At 43.0% G+C, this 16,599-nt stretch overlaps 3 protein-coding genes across 3 annotated transcripts; 1 reads left to right on the top strand and 2 right to left on the bottom strand.

Moving 5' to 3' along the window:
• Nucleotides 1–1,680: 1,680 nt before the first annotated feature.
• On the top strand, nucleotides 1,681–6,412 carry LOC139335179 (transmembrane protein 198-like). The gene is made up of 5 exons (XM_070968660.1): nucleotides 1,681–1,937; nucleotides 3,131–3,422; nucleotides 4,864–5,439; nucleotides 5,558–5,682; nucleotides 5,808–6,412. Exons 2-5 carry the CDS (start codon nucleotides 3,278–3,280, stop codon nucleotides 5,955–5,957), a joined length of 996 nt encoding a protein of 331 aa, XP_070824761.1. The 5' UTR covers nucleotides 1,681–1,937; nucleotides 3,131–3,277; the 3' UTR covers nucleotides 5,958–6,412.
• A 230-nt stretch (nucleotides 6,413–6,642) lies between these two features.
• LOC139335353 (matrix metalloproteinase-19-like) lies at nucleotides 6,643–9,745 on the bottom strand. Its single transcript, XM_070968911.1, has 9 exons — nucleotides 9,653–9,745; nucleotides 8,749–8,837; nucleotides 8,519–8,649; nucleotides 8,199–8,411; nucleotides 7,836–8,081; nucleotides 7,648–7,749; nucleotides 7,351–7,515; nucleotides 7,132–7,259; nucleotides 6,643–7,046 (listed from the first exon to the last, which is right to left on the bottom strand). Exons 1-9 carry the CDS (start codon nucleotides 9,743–9,745, stop codon nucleotides 6,807–6,809), a joined length of 1,407 nt encoding a protein of 468 aa, XP_070825012.1. The 3' UTR covers nucleotides 6,643–6,806.
• Nucleotides 9,746–11,524: 1,779 nt separating this feature from the next.
• pym1 (PYM homolog 1, exon junction complex associated factor) lies at nucleotides 11,525–16,118 on the bottom strand. The gene is made up of 3 exons (XM_070969502.1): nucleotides 15,809–16,118; nucleotides 13,671–13,764; nucleotides 11,525–13,481 (listed from the first exon to the last, which is right to left on the bottom strand). The coding sequence occupies exons 1-3, from the start codon at nucleotides 15,837–15,839 to the stop codon at nucleotides 12,977–12,979; spliced, it is 630 nt and encodes a 209-aa protein (XP_070825603.1). The 5' UTR covers nucleotides 15,840–16,118; the 3' UTR covers nucleotides 11,525–12,976.
• Between the last annotated feature and the right edge of the window lie 481 nt (nucleotides 16,119–16,599).

The raw sequence follows: 16,599 nt of genomic DNA, 5'->3' as shown, positions 1-16,599 counted from the left end.
CACACAGAGACACAGAGGGCTCCCATGAATCGATTAGTCGTATGTTTTGATATTTGAGGGAGTCAAAGGCCATCAATAGTGGGTTATAACTTCATATTTTATGTGTCCCTGGAGGATTTTTCTCTCTCACCGCCCATGTTTATTATTTTGTGATTGCTGTTGAATAGAGAAATGTGAATAATGCATACAGAGAAGCAGCCTATTGCAACAAGAGACACAAATTTGGGATTGATCTCTATTAATCAAAAATTTCCCATTAGAAAAGTGGCACAGCTCAACAGAGGAAAATAACATCAGTTGGCTGCGACAAATGGGTGTTACTATTCAAGCTTGTGAGCTCTGTGAGGCTTTACTGAGCTAAATGCTCACCTCAGCATGCTAACATCCTCTCAGTGACCACGCTAAGACGCTAGTGTTTAGTTGGCGTAATGCTGACCATGTTCAACAGCTTACTTTAGCATGTTAGCATGCTAACCTGCAGGAAAAAGTGCAGTGGGTGAACAGAATCAGCGGGATTCATTGTCTGGGGGACATGCATGTCTGTGCAGAATGTCATGAAACAGCTGCTGAAATATTTCAGTCTGGACCGACAGAACAATATTGGCATCCCTTGAGCTGCTAGCATGGCTAAAAATAAAGCAAAATTAAATAATCCCCCCACCTTTCCTCACAAAGTACTTCTGTTAGTTCTTCCCTTAACTTATACAAAGCATGCTCCCCTTGGATCCGCTGAAGCAGACTGTGGAAAGACGTATTTGACTGATGAAAGGCCTACAAGATACTGTCTTTATTACGCTCCTCACAAAAGGAGCTTAATTCAGCCTGACAGCTCCATTTCACTGGCTATGTCGACCTTATTGCAGCTCAGTGTCCCTGCAGTTACGACCACCTCTGCTGTCATTATTAATCTGCTCCTTCCCCCCTGACATTTGCTGTTGTGTTTGTGCCATAATTCAGCCCCCATGCTCTGCTGAAAACACATGTACTGCATGACTCTGCTCATAAGCTGCTGGACTCCAGACTACAGCCGCAGACTTACAGTTTCATATCAGTGTGATGTCTAAATATCTTAACTGCTTAAAATATCCCCCCATGCATCTCCCCCTTGATTGAATGTTAACTTCCAACTTTATCTCACTGTAAGTACATGTGAGTGCAGGGACAGCGTGTGCTGTAAAAGTTACAGAAGGCAAGAGTCGTGGAAAAATAAAGGATCGTCAGGTTTAACAAGTGTTACTCCCTGTTTGCTAGCAGTTTTTACTCTCATTGCACCCCAGTGTTCCCCCTCTGGAGCAGGACAGAGCTGTTCTACGCTTGTGGGTGAACTTTGCCCTCAGGCCTTTCTTCCGGAACGCTCCACACCTTTCTGGCAGAAAGCTCCAGGCCTTTCTGCCAGAAAGGTTAGGGTTAAAGAAAGGGTTTGGGGCTTTCTAAAGGCAAACTTCTCCAATGTGCTTGTTCTTCTACGGTCATAATATTTCCTAGAATAATCATAATAATCAAACGATGAAAATATTTAATGAGATTCTTTAGGGAAGTCCCAAAAGAAAAGACATTTTAGGGGTCAAAACGAGGTCCTCGGCTTTAACCTTAATTAAAAGTGCCACATTGAGTGGAATAAAGCTCTGAAGTGGTGATGCAGGGAGCAGAGGCTCTGGGAGGATCACGGGTAGTGAGAGCTGAGCTCTCAGCTGGCTCGGCCTTGGACTTGGCAGCAGATGGTCTCCGTCTCAGAGTCAGGCGTCAGCTGTTCACATGAGCACAGGTCGGACGCTCAGTCTCTCCCACAGCTCACAGAGGGAACCACACAGACTCCTGACAAACTCCCGACAGCTCTCTCCCTGTTGGCTTTCCTGGAATTTGACACAGCTACAGCTGAAGATCCTTTTCGTTTCTCTGTTCAAGCATTTGCTCTGTGACGATATGCCTCGCTCCAGGTAGGCCACAGACATTTCTTCATTTCATGAGATTTGTTGGTTATTTCTCTCTGATTTTGTTCGGAAATTCTTTGATCTTGTAGGTGACGATAGAGAAATTTCATTTTTCATAATGCGGAGTTACACAAAACATTTCAAACCAATAAAAAAGGAGTTATCTCAGCGGTCTTTTATCCTCAGCAGAGCTTTAAGTCTAATTTTTACCAAGAACCTGGCAGAAAGTGGAAGTGTTGTTGTGCTTTACCCTCACCTTTACAAGAGGACATGAACAGACAGGTGGATCACTCACCTGCTAAAGCTCCTCTAATTCCATTTGCTGACCATGAGATCTGCCTGAACAGCTTATGAGGACTTCACGGTAATACACACTGTTGTTAGACAGTTGTACTCTGAGCCAACATAAGAGGAGAGTGTAAACACGATTCATGCCTTCACTCCCTGAGTAAAAAATAAATGAGAATAAATAGATAAAAAGTACCTCAATTTTCAGCTACTTTATGCTTTTATTCTACTACAATTTAGAGGCAAATATTGTACTTTTTACTCCAAGACTATATTTATTTGAAAAGTTTATTTACTAGTTATTTTCATATTCAGATCAATAATACAGCATTTAATCAACTAATACATTATGATGTATTATAATAGGTTAAAATAAGCTTGTACTTGTAGTACTTTATTTTGATTCTAATACTCTTGCACTTTTACTTTTGATTCTTACTTTTTACTGAAGTAAAGTATCTGTGTACTTCTTCCACCACTTGCCGTCTTCATTGGGTGTTAGAATATTTTGCATTTTTGTCGAGCTGTTTGTGTTGCCTTGTTCACTAAACAGAGTACCTAACCACATGCTCAGAACAATGAGCCTGTGTGACGATGGCACCAAGCCACCGGGTCATTTCCTCATCTGTATCCTGTTCTCGCACAAAAGAACCAGGAAAGAGCTCAGAAGGGATCCCCCGTTTCCTCTCTGGTTCCTAAACAGGGGTTTGTACATGGGAACGGGCCATATCCTCTCATATATCCACTTAAATAACAACACCTGAAAGCATGATGGAGTCTCAAATGGAATAAAAGTAATATTTTGAAGGATTGCTTCCCAGGATGTTCATAACGCCTGATGATTAATAACTCTCAAGTCAATTCTTTCTGCTGCCAGGGAAAACACTGAAAACACTCTCCTCTTTTTGCAGGTGCACAACAGGAAACAGTTTAGCACAAAGTCTTCGCTCAGGAACTTCCTCTTTCCTTGGATGCCACATGCAGGACGCTCCAGTTTCCCCCCTTCAATGAACAAAGCGGATTCACATCCAGACCAATAGAAGCAATAATCCTCCAAGATGGCACTCTATGTTACTGAGGAGCCAGGAGTTGGCTTAGCTGAGGTGGACATATGCACACTTGAGATTAATATCAAGTATGAAGTCATCCCATCTATTGTCTGCTCTGTCTGCTTCTCATTCGGCCTCATCTACTGCTTCTTTGGTATGTATTCATGAAGCCAGGGATTATATTAAATGTGAATGTACAGTAAATTATACAGCAAAGGAGTTAAAGACAGTGTTTGGTCACGCCCCCACTGTGTCAGTGCCTTCATTCTGAATGTTTCATTAGCTCACCTGATGGCTTAAACCCGCGGCGGCAGGTGTGTGGAAGCTGCCAGGGGTTTAGGGTGGATGAGCACAAAGCTGGCAGAGGCAGATGGGTAGTCTTGCGTCTGCATTTGACACAGGCAGCATTGATGAAGTGCCACCTGTTGCACTGTCTGACATCCTGCAAAAGCTGAGATCGACATACCTTTATTCCTGCCTCTGTTTTCACTGAGCAAATAATCCGGACACAAATCCAATAGAGACAAACTGTGAGTGTGATTCGGAGTAGTGTCTCCTATGGACCTAAAACATGTGACATTATGCAAACACACACGCTGCCAAAGTCTGTGCTCCCGGCACAGTGTTCGCAGTGCCTGTGAGGATTTTCATGGATGTAAATGATTAATCATTTGAAGAGAAAGAGCAGCTTCAGTTGTGCAGGCAGAGACGGTATTTTCAGTGTTTTCTTATATAATTTTCTACTGTGGGCAAAGGAGGAGAGAGGCTGAGGTCTGAGGAGAGAGTGACCTCACAGAGTTAATGACAGATGTTGAAGCTGGACATGAATACTGGAACAAATTAACTCGTAAAAAGGAAGCGTTCCAGAAATGTGTGACCCATCAACTTCTGCAGGAAAGCGTGTGAAAGTACTGAAGTGTGCAACTGTTCCTCAGCATCCGAGCATTTATAGCCTGTGAGGTCATTGAGAGTTTGTGCTACAAGCATGTGAGCGAATGTTGCATCCAAACCAAGAGCAGGACGTACTTTTCCTCTTGAGCGTCCAATAGGAACACGTTTACATTGTTTTAAAATTGCTCATTTTTACAGTAGAGTTACAGTTTACAGAATCTCATAAACATCAAAACACTGTTATGTTTATCACTGAATCACTCATCAGTCTTCAATGTCGCTGTCACTATCAAATAATGTAGTAAAAATCACCCTGGAAACATTTTATTTATTGAAGACTGAAGTTTCCTTTTTCTTCAGTAAAGACACCAAACCTAAGATATTTCAATCACTAACTACAAATGAAAATACAATAACTCCTTAATGCTGAACATTATATAACATTAATCGATAATTAATACTATTCTAACACACACTCAGTATAGTTATATGTTATTATCATTAATGCTGCTCACAGGGGTAATGAAGTTAAAATGAGGAGGATCACCAACTCATTTCATAAGAAGCATCAAAACTTGTGATAATATGCAATGGCTTCATTTTGAGGGCTGAACATAATTGCGTTTTGCACACTGTGTAAGAGTTAGCAAGTCAGTTTGGCTCTTTGCAATCAGGTGTAACCTTGTTCTTCTTCCACTTCTCAGGATACCGCTGCTTCAAGATGGTCATGTTCTTCTCTGGCTTCATGTTCAGCTCAGCGGTCGTGCTCCTGCTGTACCACAAAGAGCCGATGTTGGACACCCAGCTGGGCATGGAGACGAAGGCTGGGATCGGCCTGGGCGTGGGTGTGCTCTGCGGGCTGATGACCATGCTGGTGTCCACTATGGGACTCGTCCTGTGCGGCCTCCAGCTGGGGAGCCTGCTCTCCCTCGCCGTCCTGGTGGTTGCCGGACAGTTTCACAGCCTCACTCCAGTGTGGGTGCCTCTCAGTGCCGTACTGGCTGCCAGCATTGTCACTGCTGTCTTCACACTTCAGTGGCAGAAACTGTTCACCATCATCCACACGTCTGTGTTTGGAGCAACCACGGTGATGCTGTGTGTGGATTACCTGCTGGGGACGTTTATGCTGCCGGACCAGGTGTATGATATGCTTTGTCAAGTTGCCCCACGTCCACTCTGCTGGTTTAACTGGGCGATCACTGGGATTTGGCCTGTTATGAGTCTGATGGGTGTGTTGGTGCAATGGACATTTACTGCCAAAGGAGTATCACACACAGCAGGTGAGTTTAATTCATTGTGCTCCTGCTGATGCATTCAAACTCAGGCTGTGCCCTCCTTTTGGGATTGTCTATACTCATGATTTCTTTTATTTTTTCTTCCCATTTTGTTGCTTCCAAGCTGCACACAAAAAGAAGAAACACGCCAAGAAGCACAGATATAGAGAGTCGCGGAGAAGACCTCAAACGCACCATCGACGCAGGCCTCCGCTGCTGAAGCGTTACGCTGGGGACGTCCTGGCACCGGTTAGTGGCTGAGAGATTTTGACAATAAAAGTTCATCTGAATTGTATAAGAAATAGCCTGATTGTGCAGGATTTTTTAAACTGTCAGTGCAACAGCAATGTATTTTCTTCCTGTTCACCTTTCAGAGTTATCTGAAGAGCCTCCAGGAGCGTCAGATGGGAACAGGCTCCTCGGCCAGCAGCGTCAGCACCATCACACACACTCTGATTGACTTTGACTTTGAGACGGGCTCCATGGTGCCTCTGACTGCTGCCTCCCCTGTCTTTACAGTCTGAGGGAACACGCAGCATCCAAATACCTTGTTATTCTGACACTTAAACATTCCTTTGAAATGTTCACTCCCATGGAAACCACTCAAACACCGGACCGCTGGCGTCAATCCACCTGAACCTGCTTTGTCAGATAATCACGAATGTGCACACGGTGTGATTAGAGATGCTTGGAGATCATCCTGTGAATGACGACAACAGAGGAAAACACATCAGACTCACCATCATCACATCCTTTGAACAATTTATCTCACAGATGCTTTGTGTTTCACAGTCCAGTTGTTGTGTTTCACGCAGCTTTTATTCTCCAAAAACGGCATCCAGTGTGTTTACATCAGTTCTCTTAAAGTCCAAGTCTATCTGTTATATGCAATGAACTCATATATGCCATTAGATTAAGAATATACATGAGAAAAATGTGGGGTGTTGGACAATGATGTAATCACTGTCCACTGATAGAAAAGGAATATAATAGCTTGACAAAACACAGTGGCACTAATGGAATAAATATAAATATTCATAAAGTCATAAAGTGACTCAGTAATGCAGTCACACAACAGCTAACATTAGCCGTTATAAGCTGATGGTGGTGAGGTGGTAGCAGCAAAACTGAGCATCTATTTCTGAATTCAATTTCCAAAATCATTCAATCATTCAAGAAAAAAAAATCTTTATTCAGTTTTCATGCAGACTGATTCCATAATATAATAATGCTCTAATTCCTCACAAAGGAGATATACACAGCATGTACAATTTTTTCTCAGGGTCCAAATAAACAAGCATCTCTCACTGTTATGACACTGAATCACTGTGCAGGATCAGGTTTGTGTTGAAGCCCTGGTGGCCTCTGGTGGCTCAGTCGTCACAGTGCATCCAGCGTGTGGCGGTGCTCAGGGGATAGGCCTTCTCCACTGCCTGGTGGTTCTGGTTCACACGCCAGTACTGGGTGCCTTTAAACAAGTATATACGATCGTTTGTCCACGTAAATGCAGCGTCAGTGTTGCTGGGCGACCCGTGGAACAGTTGTTCAATAGGTTTGGGATATGAACTGAAGTCCGTCGGGCCAATTTCATCCCACTGCCAGTATCCAGAGCCCTAAAAAAAGGAGTGCTTGTTAAGAGATACTGTCAAGAAATACGTCTCAAGATAAATCCAAGCCGATACGATCTTTTGCGCTTACTTTGAAAAAGATGATTTTTTTGTTCTTATTGAAGTACAAGGCCGAGTCGATGTTAGCAGGGATATTCGCCAAGCGTTTGGGGAAGCCGTGGTCGAGTTTGAAGCTGCTGTATCTCCATATTTTGTCCTCTGTTAAAGACCACGTGAAAGGTGTTACACATGCCAGCACTGTGCATCAGATCCTCATGAGAACTTTACAAGAACTATGAAATGAATCCACCTTTCAGAAAATAGGACTTGCCAGTCCGCTGAGAGTGAACAGCTGCATTCAGGCTCCCTGGCAGCTCCTTCCACAGCGCAGAGATCAGGATGGGAGTGTTGTAGCCGGAGTCGGACACCGTCCACACGTACTGGCCACTGAAGGCATATGTCTTACGCAAAGGACCTGCAGGGACACAGTGGGGGGGGGGCAAAGCTGTATGTACATGCATCTTCTTGTTAACTGAATACAAAATACAGAGGCATGTTTTATTTTCTTCTCATATTGAGTGCAGTCTGACAGCATCGGCCTCAATACCCAACATTACTGCATCCAGAGTGGCCTTGCAAGGATCCGGAACAACTCCTCCTGGCACAAACGTGTTTGGATTTCTGGATGGAGGAGTCTTCTCCGGCTTTCCTGCAAAGGAACAACACTGCACATTGCATGAGTTATACTTTAAAGGTCGCACACATCCCGACACTGTGCTGCTTTTCTGACATCACCGTATAAAGCCTGGATCCCTTGTATGTCATCTGGATGCAGCTTGAAGTCGGCGTGGTATCCGTTGTACACAGGTCCCATCAGGGCATTGTAGTACTGTGAGTGGCCCAGGCCGAGAGCGTGGCCGATCTCATGGGCTGCAACGATCCTCAGGTTGGAGCCGTAGGACTTCCCCTCTGTCCACACTTCATCGTCGTCAAAATGCACAATGCCTGACTCAGGGGCGTCAGCGTGGGCTAAGACGTGACCTGAAGGTAGAGCGAGAATTCTCATCAAACACCTGAACGTCTCATTTGCGCCTGCCTTTGTTCCCTCAAAAGAAATGTCACATTTTAAAACTCAAACTGGGTTTTTATTGTGCCCACCTCGCCCATCAAAGGGGACTGGACACGTCTTGTCTCTTCTGTGAAAGGAGATCTTGATGTCTGCTCTTCCTCGCTGCAACTCCTTGAACCTCAAAGGTGAAACGTCGCTCCAGTACTTGAAGGCACTCTGGATGGCCAGACGGGTCTTTCCCTGACCCAAGTCAGGGGTGTAATTATAGATCCGGTACGTCAGCATCTTCTTGCGCCAGTAACCTGCTCAATTATCAAACATTTAGTCACTTTTCATCAGATGTTTTTAGGCACGTTTAGGAAATACTGCAGTGACAATCAGAATATGTCGTATGAATGCAGTCACCCACCCATGACGCGATATTTGAGAGATCTGTTATTGAAAGAGTCTTCCAGGCCACACCGAGGTTTGTTCATCATTGCCAGTGTGGCTGAATCTATTTTCCCTGATATTTGCAGGTTTGTTGCTTTCTGAAAGATTCTGACATGCAAAGAAAAGTCAAACTCGCTGTGAAGGTAGAAACAGAGAAACATGTTCATCTATTCTTACAACCTGTTAAAATGGATGAAGGTTAGTCACCTTAGGGCCTCCACTGTCTCCTCAGGGGAATGGCTTCGGCCATTACTGCCCAGTGGGATGTGCAGGTAGCCATACTTCCTTAAATATGCCTAAAGAAAGAGACTAATTGTAAAAGTGGCGGAAGAAGCATTCAGATCCTTTACCAAAGTAAAAGCATCAGTACTATAATATGAAAATACTCCAAGTCCATGCATTCAAAATGTTACTTATAGGTAAAAGTACGACTAAGTATCACCTAAAAAATGTACTTAAAGGATAAAAGTAAAAGTACTCATCATACAGGATGGATCATTATTACTGTCATATTTACATGTGAGCAGTACTTTAATGTTGTAATGATGGAGTTTGTTGTAACTGCTTTATGTAATGTGGTTGTGTATTTTGCTTGTAAAATTGAGTAATTCATAACTATAATCTGTAAAATAAACCCAGTGTCTGAATGGAGGAGTGTAGAAAGACGTCAGCAATATCCATGAATTTGTTTTCCAGGACACAAACTTGCCATCGAGCGCCATCACAGGGCCGTTTCTGGTGCCCTGAATGGAACACCAAGGACCTGAGCAGCACTGATATTATCAGAGCGAATGGTTGGTGTTATCAGCTGCAGCACAGCTTATCTCATCTCCAACCCAAAATATCATCCCCAGACAATTTTCAGTGATTTGAACTGTCCTAATGAAGCGAGCAACATCACAGTGATTTGTAGGATTTAACAGCTTTTATGTTGACCCTAAACGCACCATAACTATTTCATTTCATTCTAATACTCCACAGTCAGTGACAGTCACTTTAAGAAGCTTTAAACTGTAAACAGGGAAACACTCAGCTGTAATTCAGTATTAAAACATCACAAAGACTCAAAACGATGGACGTTATTTAAGTTCTACTTTCTGCCTTTTCTCACCATCGCTTCAGTGAATTCTTCTCTGCTCAGGGCAGCAGACGAAGCAGCTGTCAGAAAAACAAGGAGCACCATCAACTCCAGCCTGCATTCCATCTTCCTGTTGGGGTCGTTTTCCATTTCTGGGGATCTAAAAACACACCCAGCTCGATCCACCACAGCGAGTTGACCGTATCAACTGATAAACAAGCTGTGGACGCAGACTGCGGTTCCCTCATCTACATCCATCCTGTGAGCATTAGTCCGTCTGGTTTCCTGCGTCAGGGCTGGAGCTGCTGTCTTAGTTTAGGGATTCAGTTTTTATACCATCAAGTGTCTGTTCAGGACCTGCCTCAAAGCCACATAATAAACCTTTACGAGGAATGTGATGAAAAGCAAAACATATTTCAGACACCAGCAGCATGATCACGCCTCCTTGCACCATCATTTAGAGCCATTTGTCTTCATGTGTTTAAGAATAACTTCAGAGTAATTTTGTTTACGTCAAAGGAAGCAAATAAATTCATTATTAACTGTTTTAAAGAAGCACAGTTTCTGCCCACCATCTCTTAAAGGTGCTGGCTTGTGTCCAGTTATGTCATTGTGGTGGGAAAAAAAGCCCACTTTCTTGATATTTAATTAAGCTGCAGCACTTTGAAGGTGAATTATTTTCCAGACGACGTTAATTAAGGTGTGACAGATGTGCCAGAAATACAGCTGCTGTTGCTTGTTTATGATTCATACTTGTCAGACAATATTCCACATTAATCTTCACATTCTTTCACTTCATGGTTTACAAGCTCCATGAAGAAAACAACTAACCGCACTTCCTCCATGAGACAACAGCTAATTATACTGTTCACAATGCAGGAGCCCATTCAAGGAAAAACAATGACGCCCCCATGTAACCATCGCTGCAAATCGTCTCCTGGACAGACAGAGGACGCCTCCTTCTCGGCTGTAACGCGCTGGAATAAGGCTCATAAAAAGTGAGGGGAGAGAGGAAGAGACTCGGCTCGGACACGCTCTAAACGATCGTAGTTACTTAATTTAACCAGGAGTTTGATTTAATATCACAACACTGGACAGTCCCTGGTTTCTCATCAGCGGAGGGCATTTTATCATGTGCTTTCCTGCCCTGGGTTCAGCCTCTCAGGCTCACTCACTCCTTCCTCCGTCGCCTTCTTGAACTTAACTATTGACAGCTGTTGATTGTTTGTTGGAGCAGAACGACGCCTTAAGCTGCGATTCCAGACTAATTATGAGCAGGCTCTGACGATGTGCTGTGTTCACACTGGAAAGGTGACATTTCCTCAAAACTGTCACTTGATTAAAACACACCTGTTTTCTTTTAATGTGCACTTGATGTTAACTAATTGCTAAAAGAAGCTGAACATCACAGTTTCAGAAAAATGGTACAAATTCACATAAATGGAGGGAATTTAAATGAAAAAATCTTATTTTCTTTATTACACCTACAAGAAACTGGCTTGATTCAGACACAGACAGGCGTTAGACACAGTACAGGAAATATCTGTGATGTGAAAAATGTATTGGGTGGAAAAGACGACATCTACTGAAATTAAAGTTTACGTCAGGCTTTATTCTGGTCTTATTGTCTATTTACTGTTATTTGTCTATTACTAGAAACATGTTTCTTTCATAAAAGGCCATAAAAGTTTAATTTCTTTTTCAGTCATTCTCTAAAACAGCTGGGCACTGCAACAAACATCACTCAAACAGGAGTGAGTAGAGTCTTTATGGGGAGTATCTTCAGATGCGGATTAATACATATTTGGTGTCCTGGTGAGTGTTCACAGCAGCAGGAGGAGCGTGGGATCAACTCTAAGTGACTACAGAGTTCATCACAACAAAGGGACGTGTCACCCGGTGCGACAGCGTGGCTCATTAATGTGCTTTTAATAGTTTATGAACAACAGTGGAGCTCTGTGGCACAGAGGAACAAGATCAGGCTTCAGCTGCAAACACAGTATGTGTTGGTAGGATCAATTCTTTGTTGGTTTTGGGGATTTGTTGACAATTAGAAAAATATACAATATACCTCAAGTGCGTAACTCGCTTCCAAAATATCCAGTGACGCCAAAATATTGATTTGTTCTTCTGAGAACTTACATCCTGCCCTCTAAAATGATTATTCAGGTCACTCAGAGCACTCACTGTGCCACCAAAAAGCAATATGAGATAAACACTGTGTGCAGCATGTAGTTTTAATTAACGTAATGACTGTATAGACGGTGCCTCAGCATTAGTGTCACTACAAGACGCCATCCAATCACTGACAAAAACACTGTGTTAAAGCAGCTACAAGGAGTTTTTCACTGGTTACGAAACAGTCCCAGTTTAATACAGGTGCCTCTGCATGAGCCACGTCAACAGACAAGACCATCAGACGAGTGATATACTGAGATTATTAATGGCTGTAAACGGGTGTGATTCCCCACAAAATCAGACAATTACTGGAGAGTCTCTGGTTACATTTTCCTGTTTCCTGTTTTGCAGGGAGCCAGTTAAAAGGAAGCAGGAGGAGAGAATTTGATTTTTGACGTCATATTTTACGGTTATTGCTGACACTGGGGCAGAATCAGCAAAAAGAAAAAGAACCGACCAAAGAGCAAAAAGCGAGTGAGAACGAGGGAGGAAACATGAGTCAGCCTCGGTCTGTAATTCAACAGATGTGCAGGATTTTAAAGGATTCAAACGATCCTGAATTTGTCCTCTTCCTCCCAGACGGGTATGTCTGTGGTTTAACTGTGACTGAGCAAACGAATCTGTCAGTTGTTGGAGTTACGTTATCACTCCACATAACCACAGACACACAGAGTGCCTCATCGCTATGCAAATCAAGACAAAATGAAGGGTCCTTGTAGGTGCTTTAATTCTTTAAGAAGACAGGTCAACAAACTATATTCTCTTAAACAGAAAAGATTTCATCCACTTTATGTGTTAGTTATACCTGATGCCATGAAAGGTACAAAATGGAAAAGACGGACACTCACAAACAGTTCACAACGATGTCTTTAAAAGATATTTAGAAATGAGCAGGCGGGCCAGCGCGAGGCGAGTCTGCGAGCAGGAGTCTAAACGTTAGAGATGTGGGTCTAGAAAACAGGCGGGTCAGTTCTGAAGATGCGGCGCCTGCTGTGGACGTCCTCTCGTTCTCTGCCTGAAAGGCGCTGGGACTGCGCTCACCTCCGAAGTTCATGATGAATATCAAATAGGTACAATGTGTTTATGGAAGCTATGACCACGAAGCTGCAAAGGTCCCTTCCCCCGTTTCAGTATGTTTGTCTGTTTAGTCCGTCTGACTCTTCTGTTTCCTTTATTGCTTCAAGAATCACGCTCCAGCTGCTGTAACTCCTTTTGTAAGGCCAGCGCCCGACCCAGCTTTTCTGACTGATCCTTTGTTGGTTCTTTTATTTCCCCTGAGTCCACTTTCTGCTGCAACTCCTCAATTTGTCGCAGCTTCTTTTTCAGGTTTTTGATCTTCTTGGCCTTTTCAGCTGCCGAGGAATCGTCGGGAGACGAGACAGAAACCGCCGCCGCAGACGTCTTGTTTGAAGACTCGCCGCCCTCTGAAATGGACACACTCTCGATGGCATCGCTCACCAAGTCCACGTCCGCATCCGCATCCCCATCCTGGCCCTGGTGCTGCTGCTGTTTTCGTTTTTCTTTGCGTTTCATGTTGCGCTTAGCGGACTTTGAGAGACCGGCTGACTCGTCGCCACAACCCGGAATCTTTTGCTGCTGCTTCGGCTGAGCTGCCTCGGACGGGTTCATGCCGGGTGGCAGGTCGGGTTTGCTTTTGAAAAACTTCACATATTTGTTTTCATAACTAAAAGGACAAGAAACAGAAACACAAGATGAAGCTGAAGTGAGAAAAAACGATTTTCCACTTTGCTCAAAGCACATTTCTAATGAATATCAGGCCCATTCTCATGTAACTGAGCATCCACACTTGTTGCAATCTGACATTACTTTCACTACAAGATGATTTATAGGTTCTGTGTATAGCTGCACTTACACTGGTACTTCTTCCTGTGGGACATAACCGTCCTTCACCCGCCTCGGCTTCCTCCATGTTCCATCTGGTCGCTGAGTGGCAGCAATGTATTTTCCTGAAGAGCAACAGGTGCAACATTTTAGAGAGTACTGAAATCTTCAGCCAGCAGACCTTTAATTCATCCTGTCAACTGTGGGCTGGCTGTCACTGTTCATCACAACAAACAGCTCAGCGCTCACTAACAACACATTTATTAATTGTTTTACTCGAGCTTTTGAACATATTTACTGTAGCACTCCTGAACAAGACTATTACTGATTTAATAATCAACACAAAGGCTTCTTGAATTGTGCTGTACACAAGACAGAAATTGTAAAAAAAAAAAAAAAAGCAAGGAGTCAGTGATTTGGACTCATTCCTGAAGAGCTGCTGTAAGTTTTTATAACCAGCAGATGTCGCTGTGCACGCTGAGTTTTAAGCTTTGAACAATGTCTGGCAGAAACCCAAAGAAAGCCACAGAGCTTCCTAAAAATCCATCCACCCATCACGAGTGTGACAAGCTGTTCACCAAGCATGCGTGTGTGAGTGTGTGTGTGTGTGTGTGTGTGTGTGTGTGAGTGTGTGTGTGTGTGTGTGGTAATGTGCATCTACTTGTGAACACACACATACAGTTTCACATTCAATCATTATAGTTATCTAAAACCTAAAAACTTACATCACATTAAGGCACAGGAACGAAAAAGCGTTGTGTAATAGAACCTGGACATACACTGATATAAAATGAACATTTATCAAAGAATTTATGGTTATTGCAATATGTTTATACAGCAAAGGTGGGCAGTATGACGATATGCATCACAAGATGATGTCAACCATCTGTTGTCACACTACACACAGGCTGACAGCTTCAGGTCAACCCCTTGAACAGGTCACAAGATAGGAAGGAGAAAATTATGAATTTTGTTACACTATTCTGCTAATTTCTCTGATTTTTTTTTTTTTTTTTAAATCCTTGTTTTCTTTCTTGAAACATCCACAACAGTTTTACCTCTTCAGTCCTGTAGACTCGAGGTCGACCAATGCGGATTTTTCAATGGCCAGTGCCGATATTTAGAGAGCAGGGTGGCCTATATGTACTGCTGATATCATGTTGGGGTTTCTTTTACATCTGATAACACAACAATTTAATGATAACAAGATATGAGACACAACTGTTTAACTTACATTTAAATGTTCAACATTAATATTACTGTCTGTTTACGTTGATTTGCACTTATGTTAAGGAAAACCATGTATCAACTAAATAAATGTCCACAGGTAATCAAACAACTAAACTACAATGTCAGAGCCCACAGCTGCATCTTTTTGGTCCACATGAACATTTATTTAACACTAAAGAACCATTCACTTGAATGCATACATGAACGTGATCTGATACCATAATTTGTCAGGCGTTTAATTTGAAGGATAGTGGTTAAACAGCCATTAATGTCAGGTTGGTGTTGTGGATATGTTTAGCCATACACTGTTGCCGTACACTGCATGTCTGTGCCTGCCTGACAATTATAACTCACATTGCTAGATAATAAGTGGATTTCTCTTTTCTCAGAAACCACATAAACCCCGAAAAATTAGCACAGTAATTCGTCCTATGAATAAAAATATGATGATGGTTGTTTGTCAGAGCCATTACCATCACATTGACTCGCTAGCCATTCATAATTACAACAGAAATAGCTAAGTAACGTTAGCTAGCTAATGTAGCAACTGTTACGTCGTTATAGAAAAAAGTGATTTTGCTAAACACTGATAAACGTAAAGTTAGTAAGTCACATAAGAAGCATGTTCAAATCAGCAGTGACGTTATTTCTCTCAGACTATTTTCACATCGATAACTAATGAAGTGCGATAGCTACAGGCTAACTAGCAGCAGAGGAGAGTACGACGTTAGCCGTTTCAGCTAAGACTTGCATTAGCTAGCTAGCTAGCTAGCTGCAAAAACAAAACACATGAATCAACAACGTCGTTAACCGTGTTACTGCTGACAATCGATAGCGCAGAAGAGAAAACAGGGACATGGCCTCGGCTGTGGTTGCTGTGTTTAATGAAGAGGATTTTGTTTCAAATAGACAAAGGTCTGGCACATGCATAAGCCTTACCAGATTCATCAGTGACATAGGGGGTTGCCATTTTGGTGTAGCGTGCAGCTCCGCCCCCCTCAGATGGCAGGGAACGGTGTCTCCAAACGTCCCGTCGCTCACTACGACCCCACACAGCAGCAAACTACAACTTTTCACCAGGCGCTTCCCTCGAGTTCAGAGCCGTCATGGCAGTTTCTACGGACGGTTATTACTGAAGACCGTCCGGCGGGACAGCCAATGCTGAGCACCGATTCCTGATCTCTGTTGATAATCGGGCGACACAAGGCAGAAAACCGTGCGAACCCTCTTCTGCAACTTCGGAAATGACGACGTGGATCTTGGGTTGCCATGTTTGAACAGTGAACGTGTATTTTACCGCTTGATGTTGAGAGAATTAAGAGTGACCCACATTGAGGACTGAGGTCACCATATTTTTGTCTCTGCTGATTGATTTAGACAATTTTTACTGCCCCCTAACATTTTAGAAGCAGAAATCTGTAAACTTAGATTCTCTGTCCTAGTTCTCAGGTCAGAGACCTTGGGGGCCTCAGGGTTGCTGTTTCACATCACCCTAACATCACTGAAGTACATAGACTGACCTGTCTTTTTAGTGATTACATGTCCGTTTTAGATTATTTCTAATTTTAAATTATGGTATACACCACTGTGTCTGTCATGCCTGTCAACCACAAGCATATAAATCCTCCCAGTTTAATATCAGCTTAACTTACAGCCTCAAAATTGGCCTTACTCTTACCTTACCACTTTGGTACTTTGGTCATCTAATGAAAAGCCACTATCTGATTAAA

Source organism: Chaetodon trifascialis, chromosome 8, assembly GCF_039877785.1.
Source record: "Chaetodon trifascialis isolate fChaTrf1 chromosome 8, fChaTrf1.hap1, whole genome shotgun sequence".
Lineage (NCBI taxonomy): Eukaryota > Metazoa > Chordata > Actinopteri > Chaetodontiformes > Chaetodontidae > Chaetodon > Chaetodon trifascialis.
Note: the sequence above shows the minus strand (reverse complement) of the source record. Positions and strands in the feature narration are given on the sequence as shown.